This window comes from Podarcis tiliguerta (assembly GCF_965153285.1).
Source record: "Podarcis tiliguerta genome assembly, chromosome: 10".
In the NCBI taxonomy this organism is placed as follows: domain Eukaryota; kingdom Metazoa; phylum Chordata; class Lepidosauria; order Squamata; family Lacertidae; genus Podarcis; species Podarcis tiliguerta.
In genome coordinates, this window is record NC_139543.1 from 42,431,535 (window position 1) to 42,446,328 (window position 14,794).

Consider the following 14,794-nt stretch of genomic DNA (forward strand, 5'->3'; position numbering starts at 1 on the left):
CGGAGGTCCGTTCTTAACCTGAAACTGTTCTTAACCTGAAGCACCACTTTAGTTAATGGGGCCTCCCACTGCTGCCGTGCCGCCGGAGCACAATTTCTGTTCTCATCCTGAAGCAAAGTTCTTAACCCGAGGTACTATTTCTGGGTTAGCGGAGTCTGTAACCTGAAGCGTATGTAACCTGAAGCATATGTAACCCGAGGTACCACTGTACCCTGATCTAGTTTATCTGATCTCACCTCCTAGAAATACAGTAACCCTACAAACTATCAGTCTATTCAGTGGTCAATATCAGCTGCTTCCTAGGGGAAAATACAAAGAGCAACAGAGCAGTTAGTGAAATCATCTGTCACCTGCTGTTCAGAATAACAGAAAATCCAGCAAAACATCCTTAATAGAAGAGAAAGGACTTTCTAAGTAGATCAAATGTTATGCTAAAGAATAGGCTTCTTTGTAATGTTAAGGCTGAACTGCTTTTATGACCTATACATGAGACTACCCAGAAGATAGTTCAGAAACTGGAACTGGAACAGATGGTAGAAGTTCAATAATTTCCAGGGTGGTGGTTTTGTTTTGCAAGTTCTTAGTAGTTTGGGTCTACCATACCAAAAACGTATTGTTGTGCCCTGCTTCCTATCCTGAATTTTAAAGTATGACTGACCTGGAGGGCTACACTGCATGGTGACAAACCATTTTCCTCTGTGCCTGGTTTGGATGTGCACGTAGTGAAATAGTTATCCAAATAACACCCACACAAACACATATTACTGGCCGGATTGTGATAAGGAGCTTGTGGAAAGTCATCCTCCATGCCAATGGCTCACAGTAAACTACTCAGATGACTAGTTCAATCCTAGCAGATGAAAAATATCACAATATACTTGTTTAATAGTGAGAATTTTCCACTTAAATATTCTATTTCTTCCTCAGTAGTCTTTTTGGCTAGTTGATATTACTATTATAGCCACAAGCCTATCATCTTCCCAGTATCTTCCATTTTTAGGTGATATATAGACAGACAGAGAGGTCATGTATCCACAGCAGTGACCAGAGGAGGAATGACTGCTGGGAAGAGGAGAGAGAGAAGAAGTACCATGGTGTACCCGTAGCTGCAAAACCAGACACCTTCATCTGCTCCCACTTGCATTAAAACATCTCTCCCATATTGGTTTCTACAGCCACTATAACTTTCCAACAGTTTGACTTTATCCTAAATGGCACACTCTTCCATTGTTACTAGAGACAAACAGATGCCAACAACAGTAGTCAATTCTCTTAGATTCTAGAATCCTTTCCTTCCAAAACTAATAATGGGAGGGAGGCAAAGAAAGTGACTCTTTGAAAAACAATTGTGAGTTGCACATAAGGCATTGCATTTTATTGGGTCAGATCAACAGTATATCTAGCACTGATTTAAGTGCCAGTAGCTCTCTGAGATGTCAGGTAGAGGCACAGCTACTTTTCAGGTAGGGATGGCAGAAATTGAACCTGGAACCTTCTGTCCGCGAAGCTCTTCCACTTAGCTTGCAGTTACCAGTTGAATGATTTGAGGATCTAAGAAAGCAGGATAAGTCAATTTCACACTCTAGAGTTTCAATTTCAATTTGATGCTGATTTGGGGCAAAGAAAATATTGAATTAAATTAATTTAGATTGTTAGATTATAATAAAGGTTTGCCTATTCCACAATCAAGAATCTAATCTACTTGACCAGCTGTGGATAGTGCAAATTGATTTAATAAATGTGTGTGTGAAACACACATATTTAAAAGAAAATGTCGTATAATGCTTATTAGCAATAGCGGCAGCACAGCTCTTAAAGCGTTGGTCAATCTGGCTAAATAAGCAATTGTGAGATTAGATGTTTTCCCACATGCTCTTAGTGAGCAAATCTAGGCTCGAAAGACATTTTTAATAGAAGTGGTGTGGACTTAAACAACCTGAACCAATCAAGATTCATGGTTAGCTAAAGTTGCTGAGGGAGAGAGAGAGAGAGAGAGAGAGACGATGATGATGTTTATATATAATGGATATATTTCACAGTTTAGACACACAAGCACCAACAATTGCATTTCATTCATTCCAAGTCAATTTAAAAGGCTAAGGAAGAAGTCCTATGTTTGAGGTGAGCAACGGGCAGCCTAGGAGCTACAACTGGCCTGTGGGTCCTTAGCACTGAACAGTGGCAATCAAACTGGTCAGACTGAATGCCACTGAAGGCTAAGCTTGAGAAGAGGCTCATTATTGCCTTGCTTTCTTTTTATATTCCTGGCAGTTGATAAGAAGAATAAAATCCTGACTCTGCCCACCTGCAAGTCCCTGATCTCCTTCTGCTGGAGATAGGTGGGCATTAAAAAGAGGCTCATGGAATTGCAAACACATCATTTTTGGAATGAATATGTGCCTGCAGGGAAGGGCTGTAGTTCAGTGCTACAGCATCTGCTATGCATGCAGGAGATCCCAGGTTCAAACCCTGGAATTTCCAGGCGCGTCTGAGAGAGGCTCCTGTCTGAAACTCTGGAGAATCACTGCCAGTCAGGGAAGATACTACAGAGCTGGACGGACCCATTGTCTGACTCAGTATAAAGCAGATTCCTATGTTGGGTAGCCTATCATTTAATCCAGGGCTATTTCCCCACCAGCTGGCCTCCATCACTGCCACCTCCTCCTTTCCTCCTCCTTCCTCCTGTTGAGGAATGAACCATCCAGCAGCCAGTTGTCTGAGAAAGAAAGAAGTTGTGCCATATTCCATGTCAGGCACTCAGCCATAAAGCATTTTTCTTACCAGCAGCAGAAGCAAGATGAGGCAGCTCCAGTGGCAACAAATGGGCAACCGGTGAGGTAGTTTTCCATGGCCTTGCCTCCCCCATCTCTCTCTCTCTCTCTCTCTCTCTCTCTCTCTCTCTCTCTCTCTCTCCCTCCCTCTCTCTCTCTCTCTCTCTCTCTGCTTTTAGTTCTTGGTATTATCCCACTGATATTTATTCTTCCAGTTCCAGAGCTGAAGGTGTACTGCTCCCTCCAAAGACTCTACCCTTAGTCCCTATACACTTGGCACTGACTCTAAAAACATGTCACCTGCCTTAAATTCTTTCAAAATTCCTTTCAAAACCCACCTTTCCCATGACATTTTTGCTACAACCCCCTATTTGCTATACCCCACTCTATGGATGGGGAAACTACTGCCCTCCAGATGTTGCTTGATTAGAACTCCCATCATCCTTGGCTCTTAGTTGTATTGACTGAAACTGATAGGAGTTGGATTCCAACAATGTCGGGGGGGGGCAAAGGTTCCTCACCCCTGCTCTATAGTCTTATCCTTCCCTGCCACCCAGCAGCTCCTCTGTGGGCTTCAATCATGATTGGGAGAGCTATAGTCTTGACATGGATATGTTGTTGTTTAGTCATGTCTGACTCTTTGTGACCCCACGGACCAGTGCATGTCAGGCACTCCTGTCTTCCACTGCCTCCCAGTTTGGTCAAACTCATGTTAGTAGCTTCGAGAACACTGTCCAACCATCTCGTCCTCTGTCGTCCCCTTCTCCTTGTGCCCTCAATCTTTCCCAACATCAGGGTCTTTTCCAGGGAGTCTTCTCTTCTCATGAGGTGGCCAAAGTATTGGAGCCTCAGCTAGACAGCATCTCCAATACTAGACAGCATCTTAAAAAGCAGAGACATCACCTTGCTGATGAAGGTCTGTATAGTTAAACCTGTGGTTTTCCCAGTAGTGATGTATGAAAGTGAGAGCTGGACCATAAAGAAGGATGATCGCCGAAGAATTGATGCTTTTGAATTATGGTGCTGGAGGAGACTCTTGAGAGTCCCATGGACTGCAAGAAGATCAAACCTATCCATTCTGAAGGAAATCAGCTCTGAGTGCTCACTGGAAGGACAGATCCTGAAGCTGAGGCACATGGATTTAGGATGAAACAAAAATGAGGGAGGGGGGCCAGCTACATTAGGGTCAGTGCCCCCAAAGCCCCCATCAGATGGATGCTTTGATACTTTAAGTGGAGACAATGCTGAGAAAGCCTGGATGTCTGCTTAGTGAAGCCTTAACAATCACTTTTAAGCATCCAGTGGGTGATAAGAAGCAAGGGAAAACATTCTGACATTCCCCACTTAAACTTCTTATATATTTATGAAAGAGGTGATAGTATCCTTCGCTGACTCTCAGTTCTTTTATGTATCTGAATAAACTCAGCCAGATACTTAATAGCCTGAAAACATGAGATGATTCTGCAACAAGGCAGAGTGCATCCATCTTTCTCTCCAATTCTGTGACAGTGATGGAAGGAGTAGACTATGGTCCACAGCAGCAGTCAGGGGTGGTGCAATGTTAATAAATTGCTGCCACCACAAATAAGCAACCAAGGCAAGTGCATGCAGGCATGCATGGGGGGGAGGGAGGTTGGGTTCCAGGCCTTTACTGGCAGGTGTCATTTGGTAACACTTGATGCAGTGATAGTGAAGTCAGCACCATGTAGCCATAAAACTGCTAACTGACCACAAGTATCTGCTCTTGGTCAGTCAACAATCACGTGCCTACATTATTATTATTATTATTATTATTATTATTATTATTATTATTATTTATTAAATTTCTATACCACTCACTCTTCATTCAAAGTTCACAGGGTGGTTTGCAATATAAAAACACAGAAATGCATACTATAATGACAAACAAAACAATACCCCTCCACACTCACACAATTTAAAAGGCCATAGATTGTTTTATGAGCCCAAGGCCAGGGAGAAGAAGAACGTTTTCTCCCAGGCCCTAAAGATATGTAGTGAAGGCACCAGGAAACAGCTTTCATCTCTATCCCTAGCCCACCAGAGATAATTGACCAGCACAATCAGAGCGGTTGCTCTTATTATTGTACTATCCATGTGCATGGTGCTTTATAGAGTGCAATAGGATAGGTTCCTTGCCCTGAGGAGTTTACAAACTGTAATTTCACATGGGGAAAAGAATAGAGGAAGAGGAGGAAAGTGAAGGCAGGGGTGAACATATGTGATTATTCCAATCACACATATTTAGGCTTGGTTATCCACACTTAGCTTTTCTCTGCTCTTCCCAGGCACGGTCTGCCTTTTAAAGCTCCGTGTCCAAGCACCCTTTCTTTGGCTCCAAAGCGTTCCCTATCAACACCTGCTATTTAAAGTTTGATTGGAGCAAACTTTAATCCACAGAAAACCCTAATTGACATTTGTTCTGCTAAACAGTGGGGTTTTGCCGGTTTTTGCTCTAGGACAAAAACAACAGCAACAATGCTCAGACATGAAGCTTTTAAGCGTGGACCTGTGCCTGGAAAGAGTGGGCAAAAGGTAAGTGTAGAATCCTTGTCTGTTGCTGCAGACCCAGTATGTGCAGATCCAGTTGTAGATTGACTGCAGGGCTTGGCAGGCAGGCAGGCAGATGTGCAATAGAACAGAACACATAGTGCAGGCACACTGTCAGAGTCCATGACAATGCACTGTGGGAGCTGGAGACAAGACTAGTTTCTCCTCCTGCCCGGCTGCCCCATTCACAATGTCCTTAAGAGGCCAGGTCTAAGCGTTGGGCCATCACATTAACTGAAGCTGCAGTTCTGTAGGGTTTCATGTTAGCTTTCCAATTCTGTACTGTAAAAAATGTGTGTGTGTTTTTAAGAGGTTTTTGTTCACTTTAGCCATATTAGTTAATGTTGTCTTGGTTGTTGTACTCTGAATGCTTTGCTGGGGAACTGTAGGAGAGCTGCACTTCCCCAACCTTTGATCTACCCATCCTATCTTTGACTGGCTAAGAGTCATTTGCAAGCTCGAATATTTTCTTTCTCACATGTGAACATCACCATGGCCTTCAGTGATATTACTTAGGGCCACATTAAGAGGCCTGACCAATTCATATACAGTGGTACCTCAGGTTAAGTACTTAATTCATTCCGGAGGTCCGTTCTTAACCTGAAACTGTTCTTAACCTGAAGCACCACTTTAGCTAATGGGGCCTCCTGCTGCTGCCATGCCGCCGGAGCACAATTTCTGTTCTCATCCTGAAGCAAAGTTCTTAACCCAAGGTACTATTTCTGGGTTAGTGGAGTCTATAACCTGAAGCGTATGTAACCTGAAGCATCTGTAACCCAAGGTACCACTATAATACAAACACACACACAAAATTAAACACAAATGCCACTTCCAAAGGACTGCAATGTGTGAGGCACCTGACTACCCCTATCCAATCTCCCCAACAGTAGTGTGTGCACACTCACACGGACACATAAACACTATCTATACATGCCCTTATCTTCACTGAATCGAAGTGGGTTCAGCAACAGCAGAGGAAACATTTAATACATTGAAGATAAAAATCACCATTTTACAATTTCATCCTAAATAATGCAAAACATTATTTTTATTCTGAAAGTGTGGCCCAGAGAAAAAAGTTTGAGAACCACTGGGATTAGCAGAAAACTGCTCAGAGTCATGCCTTCTTGGCATAGAACAAGCAGAAGTGTAGGCAAGCCCTATGTTGCTTCGGTACCTAACTTTGTGTTTCAAAGTGTTTGCTTGTTTCATGCTCTGCTTCCTGCCTCTGTTTCTGAAATTTTTCATCTGGAAAACGTAAGAGCAAGTCATGCCTAGTGACAATACAAAATGCGTACAATTGCTACATTCTAAACATGAAAAAGTATTTGCGGGCTATAGGAAACTATACATTGTGCCATTAAAAGACCTTCCACGTTAACCGCTTCTAAAACAGTGGCCATATTAGTCTGTTGCAGCAAAAACGTGATTCTTGTAGCACTTTAAAGACCAACACATTTAACATGTTATAAATTTTTGTGGATTAAAGAAAGATTATGCCATAATAAATTTGTTACTCTTTACCGTGCTGCAAGACTATGTTGATGATGAAACTAATATTTTATAAATCATTTGGCAGAGTATACACTAGATTAGCATGAAGTTGGCATTTTCATTACTACACTATGTGCGCTTGGCTTACTTAATTTAAAAGAAGACATGTTTCCTCTGACAAATGTTAGTGGCAGATATGCTATTTCACCTCAATCTTCTTTTGGAGCCTTTCCTCTACTAGTATTTTTCATCAAAATTATCAGGCAGCACAAAATATTAAGAGCGATAATTTACATTTACAAGGACAGGTATGTAGAAGAGTAAGTCTCACTTGATCAAATTCCCCAGCTAGATTTGCAACTGGACATTCTACCCTTGATTATTTATTTAATAGCCTATCAAATTCTATCAAATTCAGTAGACCCAAGTCCCCTGTAAAGAAAGGCATGCCAACTGGCATCTAGCCTGAACATTACTCTTTTGCTGTTTGTACCCTATATTCAACATAGTTTCAGGGCAAAGTGAATAAAAAAGAAATTTCCTCTGGGCTCCTTTAATCAGGGAATAAATCCAACATTATTTCCCTGGAGTATGTACTATGATACATCTATGGCAGGCTACTCTTGGACAATATGCATGCCTCATTTGAGAAAGCCCTAAAGCTGTCTTGTAGTGCTGTGGCAATGTAGAGGCTCCATAATATGCAACTGTCAAGAATCCTGGAACCTGTGAAGCCTAACTTTCTAAATTTTCCATATAGTTGGCTGAAATAGCAGGCTCCATATCATATTGTTCTGCCAGTCACATACTTAACCAGCATCCCTTTGACTCTGCATCACTATACGAGGAAAAGCATGCCCATCCTAATTCTCATCTTCTAGGGGCAATTGCTGGCATTTATTTCCTGTTCCTCCAGCATCCCCTGCCTGCATGCCTCCCATTGGTCAATTGCTCTTCTAGCTATCAATTTCTATCACCTCAATTAAGCAACATAAAGCATAACATCATGCTCCTTTACTTTGTCACTCATCTTTCCAGCATCTCCACAAATTACCAAATGTGTGTGAAAGTAACCCTCAGCAAAAGTCTTTGCTACATGAGTTTGCCTAGTATAAGGCTAAATAGACTAATATTCCTGGTTGAGTTGGTGTTTTTTATTTTCCTTTTGATGGTGCATACTCAATGTTTCCCCCATTTCCCCCTTTTTATACTTCCCTTGAATACATTTCTTAATTGGATTCCTGGCCTGTATCAGTTTCTGCTCCCACTCAAGGACTGCCAGTCCATCTCCTCTGCTTATTATTTACCTGATTTTAGTTATAGCCTGCTCTTCACCAGTCGTAGGGCAGGTTACAAAAATGCCATAATTAAAATAAGTCCAATGTAGAATTGAAATAAATAAAACAGCAACAACGTCCAATTTCTGAATAACAAAACAGAAACACATAACGGGTACACGGAGAAGACCCTCTCATGTGCTGCGGACTCCTTGAACCACAGCAGGTGGTGGCACGACCAACTGGGCCTACCCTGGTGATGTTAATATCAAGGCAAGTAGATTTGGGAGGAGGCAATCCTTCAGATATTTGGGAACCAAGTGGTGGAATTCAACTAAGCTTTACTTGGAGTAGAAATTAATAAACATGACTAAACTATGTTCATTAATATCAATATGCCTTCTCTGAGTAAAACTTAGTTGAATACCACCCTGTGTCCTGCTGGGCCATGTGTTTACATTACAGATCCAGGTTCATGGAAAGCCATGAGTGGTGATATGCTGAAGAAGCCCAGCAGGAGATTTTCAATTCAGCTGGAAGTCCCCAACTCTTGAGCAGATCCTCTCAAAAGCCAGTGGAAGTCTCATAGTCTTTGACCTAGCAGTCAATCCAACAGGTGGTAGAAAGAAGAAGCTGAAATCACAAACTGATTTTTTAAAACAATCAGTTTGTGTGTGTGTGTGTGTGTGTGTGTGTGTGTGTGTGTATTTCATCACCTTAACCAAATTCTTGGTGAAGCATCTTTGGGCCTGGTCCTACTTTTTCCTTCCCCATGTCTTTGGCACCTTTGGTGGCTAGTAGGAGCCATAGAAACTGTTGGTGCACATTTCTAGGTGTGCAGAAGGGGGAAACCCATGCCAACTGCCCAACCAGTTCACTGCATGTCCTGGTAGGAAGGGAAGGAAGCTGTGCCCCACTAGGTCTCTCTACAGCATGGCGAGAACATAGCTCTAGGAATGCTTAACCCAGAAATGGCATTGACACCACCTTATACAATGGACATGACTGTAAGATGGAACTGCTACATACACAGCCTCTTTCAATGGCTCCCTGGGCTCAAGTCCTTATAGCTGCGTGCCATTTTATCTCTCAACCAGGCAGTCCATAGGAACATACCTCCTCCATCTCTCAGCTATCCTTAGCGTCCCACCGTGATATGATATCCAGTAATACAAAGCAGTATGGTCCAGCTTATATGCTTAGCAAAATCAGATGGCAAATCTTTTCCAGGATTGTATCACTCTAGGATGCAGATGGCAGGAAACACTTCCCATCTTTAAAACTTATTGCACATACAAAACTAGTATGTTGGAGAGATTGATTCAACCTAGCTTTCTCCCTGACACAGTGGGGGGGGGGGTTCTCTTATTTTCAGGGAATTTCATCCATAGGATAGCATTCAAACATGCAGCCTCCCCCACCTACAGCCTGAAGTGGGGCAATCCAGAAAAGCTCTGCTACTTTTTTCTACTGGATGTATAAAAGGGCCCTATGCCATTACACTAGAGATGCAATACTTCAGCAGATTTTTTTTTATTGCACATTTATGATTATTTCTGCTGTTAATGCTATACATTATGTAGACAATCCTGCTTTTAATACTGTTTGTCCTGCAAAAGTTTTGGAATGGACATACTGCTTCATTTCCAATCAGCACATTCCCTGTAGCTTCATGCTGAAAATCCAGTAACTTTTCATACCACAAATGTTCTGGTTATTTATTTATTTTGTCCAGCAGAAAGAAATAATGTGGTAGTAATGGAGATGCATTGAGACTAAAGCAGAATAGATCCACCACTAATGCACTATTGTTGTATTAAGAGCATGTTGCAGAATACACCCACAATAAAACACCATTCTGGAGGGACCCAAAGAATAAACATGTTGGTTATCACTTCAGACTCTTCAGCTGGAAGGGAAAGAGGAAGCAAGGCAGCATATGTCTTAGATATATTAAGGAGGGTATTGCTAGTGGGATCAAAAACATAGTTAGCTGCATACAAACTGCTGGTAGATTGAATATCATTTACCATTGTCCACATTCTAGAAAGACTTCTTCATAGTAGACTAGGTATACAAAAGAGCAACAGATGAATACCAGAACTGAGAACTTACCTTATGAGATTGACTTTTTAATCTTAGATACAGTGGTAGTACTCTACAAATGAATTGGGGGCGAGTGCTAACACCAAAGAGTGGGGAGCTTCTCATATTAAAGCAGACTGGGGACGAGAATGAATGACTACAAAATGCCCACACTTTCTAGAGTGGACTTGCTCTGTGTTTATGACACATCATAATTCTAATTATATAAACTGATATCTGTAACGTGTGGATTGTCAATCCTCTGGGCACAGAATGAGCAAGGTCGTCCATGGACCTAGTTCTATGATTCTCTGAAAACACATGTTTATCGTCATAATCTACAAAGTAGTAGAAAACTACTCATATCTCCTGATATATGCAGTGCTTTTTTTCTTAAAAACATGTTTAGGGATACTCTCATTTTCCTACTCATTTGAAATATTGCCCTTCAATGAGGCCAAACTTAGATTCACAAAATGTTAGGGGTATGTGTACCCCTGCGTCCCCCCAGAAAAAAGCACTGGATATATGTATATGTATAGATGCTCTGGGTTATCACTGAACTTCCTCAAAACAGTCCCTGGGGACAGGGGAATGTTAGGTTAAACCAATTCCATTTTCTGTTTTGTTTTGCATGTGTTTAAAACTAATGAATGTTTTGCAGGAAAGCTGGTTTTATTAATGGTTTGTCCATAACAGTTTTGTGAAACCAAAATACTTATTCCTGTGGTCTTTGGTGGGAAATTAAAATTATCTGAGGCACTTCCAGTTTTATCATCCTGGTTTCTTAATGTTCTTCTTAAAGAAAAAGCAATTAAAATAAGCAAGGCTTCTTATGGGTGTGGGGAGATGTCATGGGTCTACAGGATGTATGTGCTCACTCTTTCTTGGTTTGGTAGTGTAGTTGTCCCTGGGTAGGAAATGCTGGCATGCAAATGTACCAAGGCTGCACCCAAACATCCTATGCCCAGGAGAAGATGCTAACTAGTGAACATAGTTAGAATGTTCTATTCTATTGTGCAACCTGGTTGCACAGGGTCTTTTTTTAAAATCTTGGAGAAGATTCTAGCCATGTTCAACTGAAGGCATTTAGAGCCTTCCTTCAGATCTTTGCACATCAGGCGAGGAGGTGGCAGGGTAGCACATGCAGGGATGTTGGTGGGAGACCCAGTGCCCACACACACACACACTCCCCATTTGACACCCTCATGCATTATTTTTAACAACATGCATTTAATTGTTTTTTAACCTGATATTATGAGTCTCAACACTGGCAAATGAGTGGTTAAAATGGGGCATAATGATTGCCACACCAACACAATGTCCTCGGCCTTGAACTGTAACTGTGCAAGGTCACAGAAGGTGAGGGACAGCAGAGTGAACTTCTGAAGGTTTTTCCGCCACTCCCACGAAGCCAAATACATAGACCCAATTCTGCAGACCTGGTATTTGGTAATAACTGACAGAAGGCAAAGCAGGACAGATCTGCTTCACTTGCCAAGGACAAGATGCTGCTTGTTCCAAGAATCTCAGTGACAAATATCTAGATAGTCAGGGCTTGAATTCTTTCAATGCAATTGACCGAGTTTGTCAGTGCCTTTAACAAACAGTATGCATTTTGTGAACAAAGAAGCTAATTTCCAAGCTCCACTCTAATGGCTGAGATGGGAAGAAGCAATAATTTACCTTGTCTGCCATGATCATGGAAGAGCCTCCATGGATACCTAGGATGGGTGTGAGGGTCTGGGCAGAAATGAAGTCCAGGATCTGGGCAATGGCTTCCTGGTCAGTGTCATCAGCAAACACCACACCTTGAACCCTCCGATCAGACATGATATCACAGATGCGGGTGATGATGCTCTTGGGATCTGTCTCATTCATGGCCACCAGTTCCACACGAGGCGTGAGAGAGAGGTGATGGAAGTCATCTTTCTTGTGGGCATCTGTGATAGCTACTTCGTCAGAGGTACCCACCAAGATGACAGCAATGCCAATGCTGGGGTGGTTCTTTTGGGCCCAGGCCCCACCACCTGTTGTTGCCAGGACTGCCAGCATAAGCCAGAACTTTGAAGAATAGCACTCTGCTCGGGGCCTCATTTTCAGCTCTTGCACTCCCTAGAAAGAAGGAAAAAAGAGGAAAAATAGTCATGTTAGCGTCCTTATTATTTGCTCCCTTTATGGATCAGAGCACTGGCCATGTTGAACACATGCAGCTGCTTTATGCTAGAACAGACCATTTGTCCATCTAGCTCAGCACAGGCTACAGCAGAGACTCTCTAGGGTTTCAGGCAGGAGTCTTTTCTCAGCCCTTCTACCTAAGCTCCTTTTAACTACAGGTCCCAGGAACTGAAACCAGGACATTCTGCATGCAGTGTATGTGCTCTCCCATTGAATTCTGCCCCACTCCCCCAATCTCTTGCTCAATTTCAATTTAAAGCTCATTAACTGGACTTGTTGCTTCAACTTTAGTGGTAACTGGAGAAAGCTCTTTGATGTTAGCCTATATCTGGAAGCTTAATAAGAGCAGGAAAAAGAATTAAATGACAGTGGTAAAAAAGAGAGGATACCCAAGACATAATTACACTGTTGTTCTAACCCAGAATTACATGTTCGTCAGTGACAGAGCATCAGCTCATCCCCTTGAAATGAGCATGTCTGGAATATACACTTTGTTTGTGCCAAAATCTGTGTTCACTTCCAATCAGTTTTGTAAAAGAACCTTCCACCAGCCTTTATGCAAAAGATTCTAAAGATAAGGGGAAAGGCGGAAGAAGGCAGGACACAGTCGCTCCAGGTCAATGTGAAGTATCTTTTGTTCCAGTATTATTTACATGGCCATAATGTAGTCCTTGTGGAGATAAATGCAAGATTTCAGGCTGTAGAATTGCTAGTGATAACTTTTTGCCAATCCTAATTTTATTTGAAGGAAGACATCAGTCAGCAGGCGACACAGCCAGTTATGTACCGTATCTTCCTTTCTTAGCATCTTCAGGTGATTACTTTTGCTCTCGAGGCAGAAGAACAGTTACCTCCAAGCCTTCAAGCTAATGGAGCTGCTGATATAATTTTGATTCACTCCCTGGAAATGCTGGCTTCTTTTTCTAAGCACTGAAGTGATGAAGAAGACCTATGAGGTCATCAGTGCAACCCTGCTAGTGCCAGATGACTCCCTACAGGATACTTTAGTGTGTCTTGTTTTAATAACATTGAGCTCTTTTCATCTGCAAAGCACTTTACAAGCAGCAACTAATTAATCCTCAGAGCTCCTCAGTAAGGTACATGTTGCTACTATTGTCTTACCAGCCTGGAAATCATAGCAGTGAGGTTTGCCCTGTGGACGCAGATGCAGTCAGTATCAGCAAAAACAGAAGTATTGTCTAGTCATATGCACAAACTAGAGTTTCATGTTACTCATCCAATTAAAATAACTGAAAAATTCCTCTCAGATTTATGATCTGGTCTAGTCTCTAATTCTATATCTACAGTGTTTAACAAAGCATCCCAGGTGTCAGGATTTCCATTTCATCGCACTAAAACAGCTCTTGTCCTTCTGCTATGCCAGAAGCTGATGGAAGGAATGCAAGGGGAACCTCTGGAATTCGTTGCTTCATGACCCACACCCAAATCTTCACTCATTTCCATTACAAACCAGATAAATGTCAATAGCCAAAGTAACAAACTCCTGGATTTATATTGATGGCAGTCTATAACTAATAAAGTAACTGCTAGGACTGCAGTGCAAGGTGAGGAAACATTTTTTCAATTCAGGAAGTTGACCCACAGAAAGCCCAGGGGGGCAGAGCCATTAATGGGCAGAGCCAAAAGCAGGTGGAGCTACCTGGTTCATCTCTCCCTCTCCTCTGCCCCCCTTCCTCCCCCTCTCTGTGCCACTTTCTCAGCTCTTCCCCCACCTTTCCCACCCTCCATCACTCCAGTTTTCCTTCTCTTCCTCTTCCTCCTCCCCTTAACAAAAGGTAGTGGAGCAGTTTCAGTATGGTGGGGTTTTTTTCATTTTCTCTCATTTAGACACACTGAGAGGAAGTGGTGCATGAAGTGAAAAAAAGCAGTATACTGGACAGAATCAGTAATGGTCAACATGTGCATGCACCTAATCTGGCCTATGTATCTGTCACCCGAATCTGACCAAGCTGCTGGGCAATGGCGGCTGAATGTTGCTGCAAATTAACTCCTGTGTATTTCACTAGCCAGACTCTACCAATGGCAGAAGGGGTGGAGCCACTAGAGCAGGCTGCATCATAGCCTAGATGCAGCCCCTGGGTTAAAAGACAAAGAGCCTAACACAACTTTTTAACATTCCATTTGCTCAAAGCAGAACTCATAAAGCATCTTGCTTATACAGTAATGCATTGATCGTTTAATTACCATTTACACTGCTATAGTTTAACACTCCTGAAATCAAACGCAAATATACCTGCGCACACTTCACCCATAACCCTCAATATGCCATTCTCAGGACTGTACACATTGTCCTGTCATTAATAAACAAAACAAACAAATGCATAATTACAATTCAAAGAAGGATCCAAATCCACTTAAAGGCTGAAAGAAATGAGTGGATGACATATCCATCGATTTTTA

At 42.1% G+C, this 14,794-nt stretch overlaps 1 protein-coding gene and 1 long non-coding RNA gene across 19 annotated transcripts in view; one reads left to right on the forward strand and one right to left on the reverse strand.

Annotated features, from left to right (window-relative positions):
* Positions 1–14,794, reverse strand: part of GRIN2B (glutamate ionotropic receptor NMDA type subunit 2B) — a 282,448-nt gene that overhangs the window by 187,637 nt on the left and 80,017 nt on the right. For all 15 annotated transcript variants that reach the window (XM_083400265.1, XM_083400272.1, XM_083400273.1 and 12 more), the window contains one exon: positions 11,882–12,310. In XM_083400265.1, the coding sequence (XP_083256391.1) occupies positions 11,882–12,292 (411 nt within the window). In that variant the 5' untranslated portion in view covers positions 12,293–12,310. The remainder of the gene's footprint in view (positions 1–11,881; positions 12,311–14,794) is intronic.
* LOC310658443 overlaps positions 1–14,794 on the forward strand; it is a 58,745-nt gene that overhangs the window by 27,947 nt on the left and 16,004 nt on the right. The window contains exon 3 of one of the 4 annotated variants that reach the window (XR_014502317.1): positions 5,249–5,324. The exons of the other annotated variants lie outside the window; for them this stretch is intronic. This is a non-coding gene — a long non-coding RNA (uncharacterized lncRNA). The remainder of the gene's footprint in view (positions 1–5,248; positions 5,325–14,794) is intronic. 4 annotated transcript variants of the gene reach the window in all.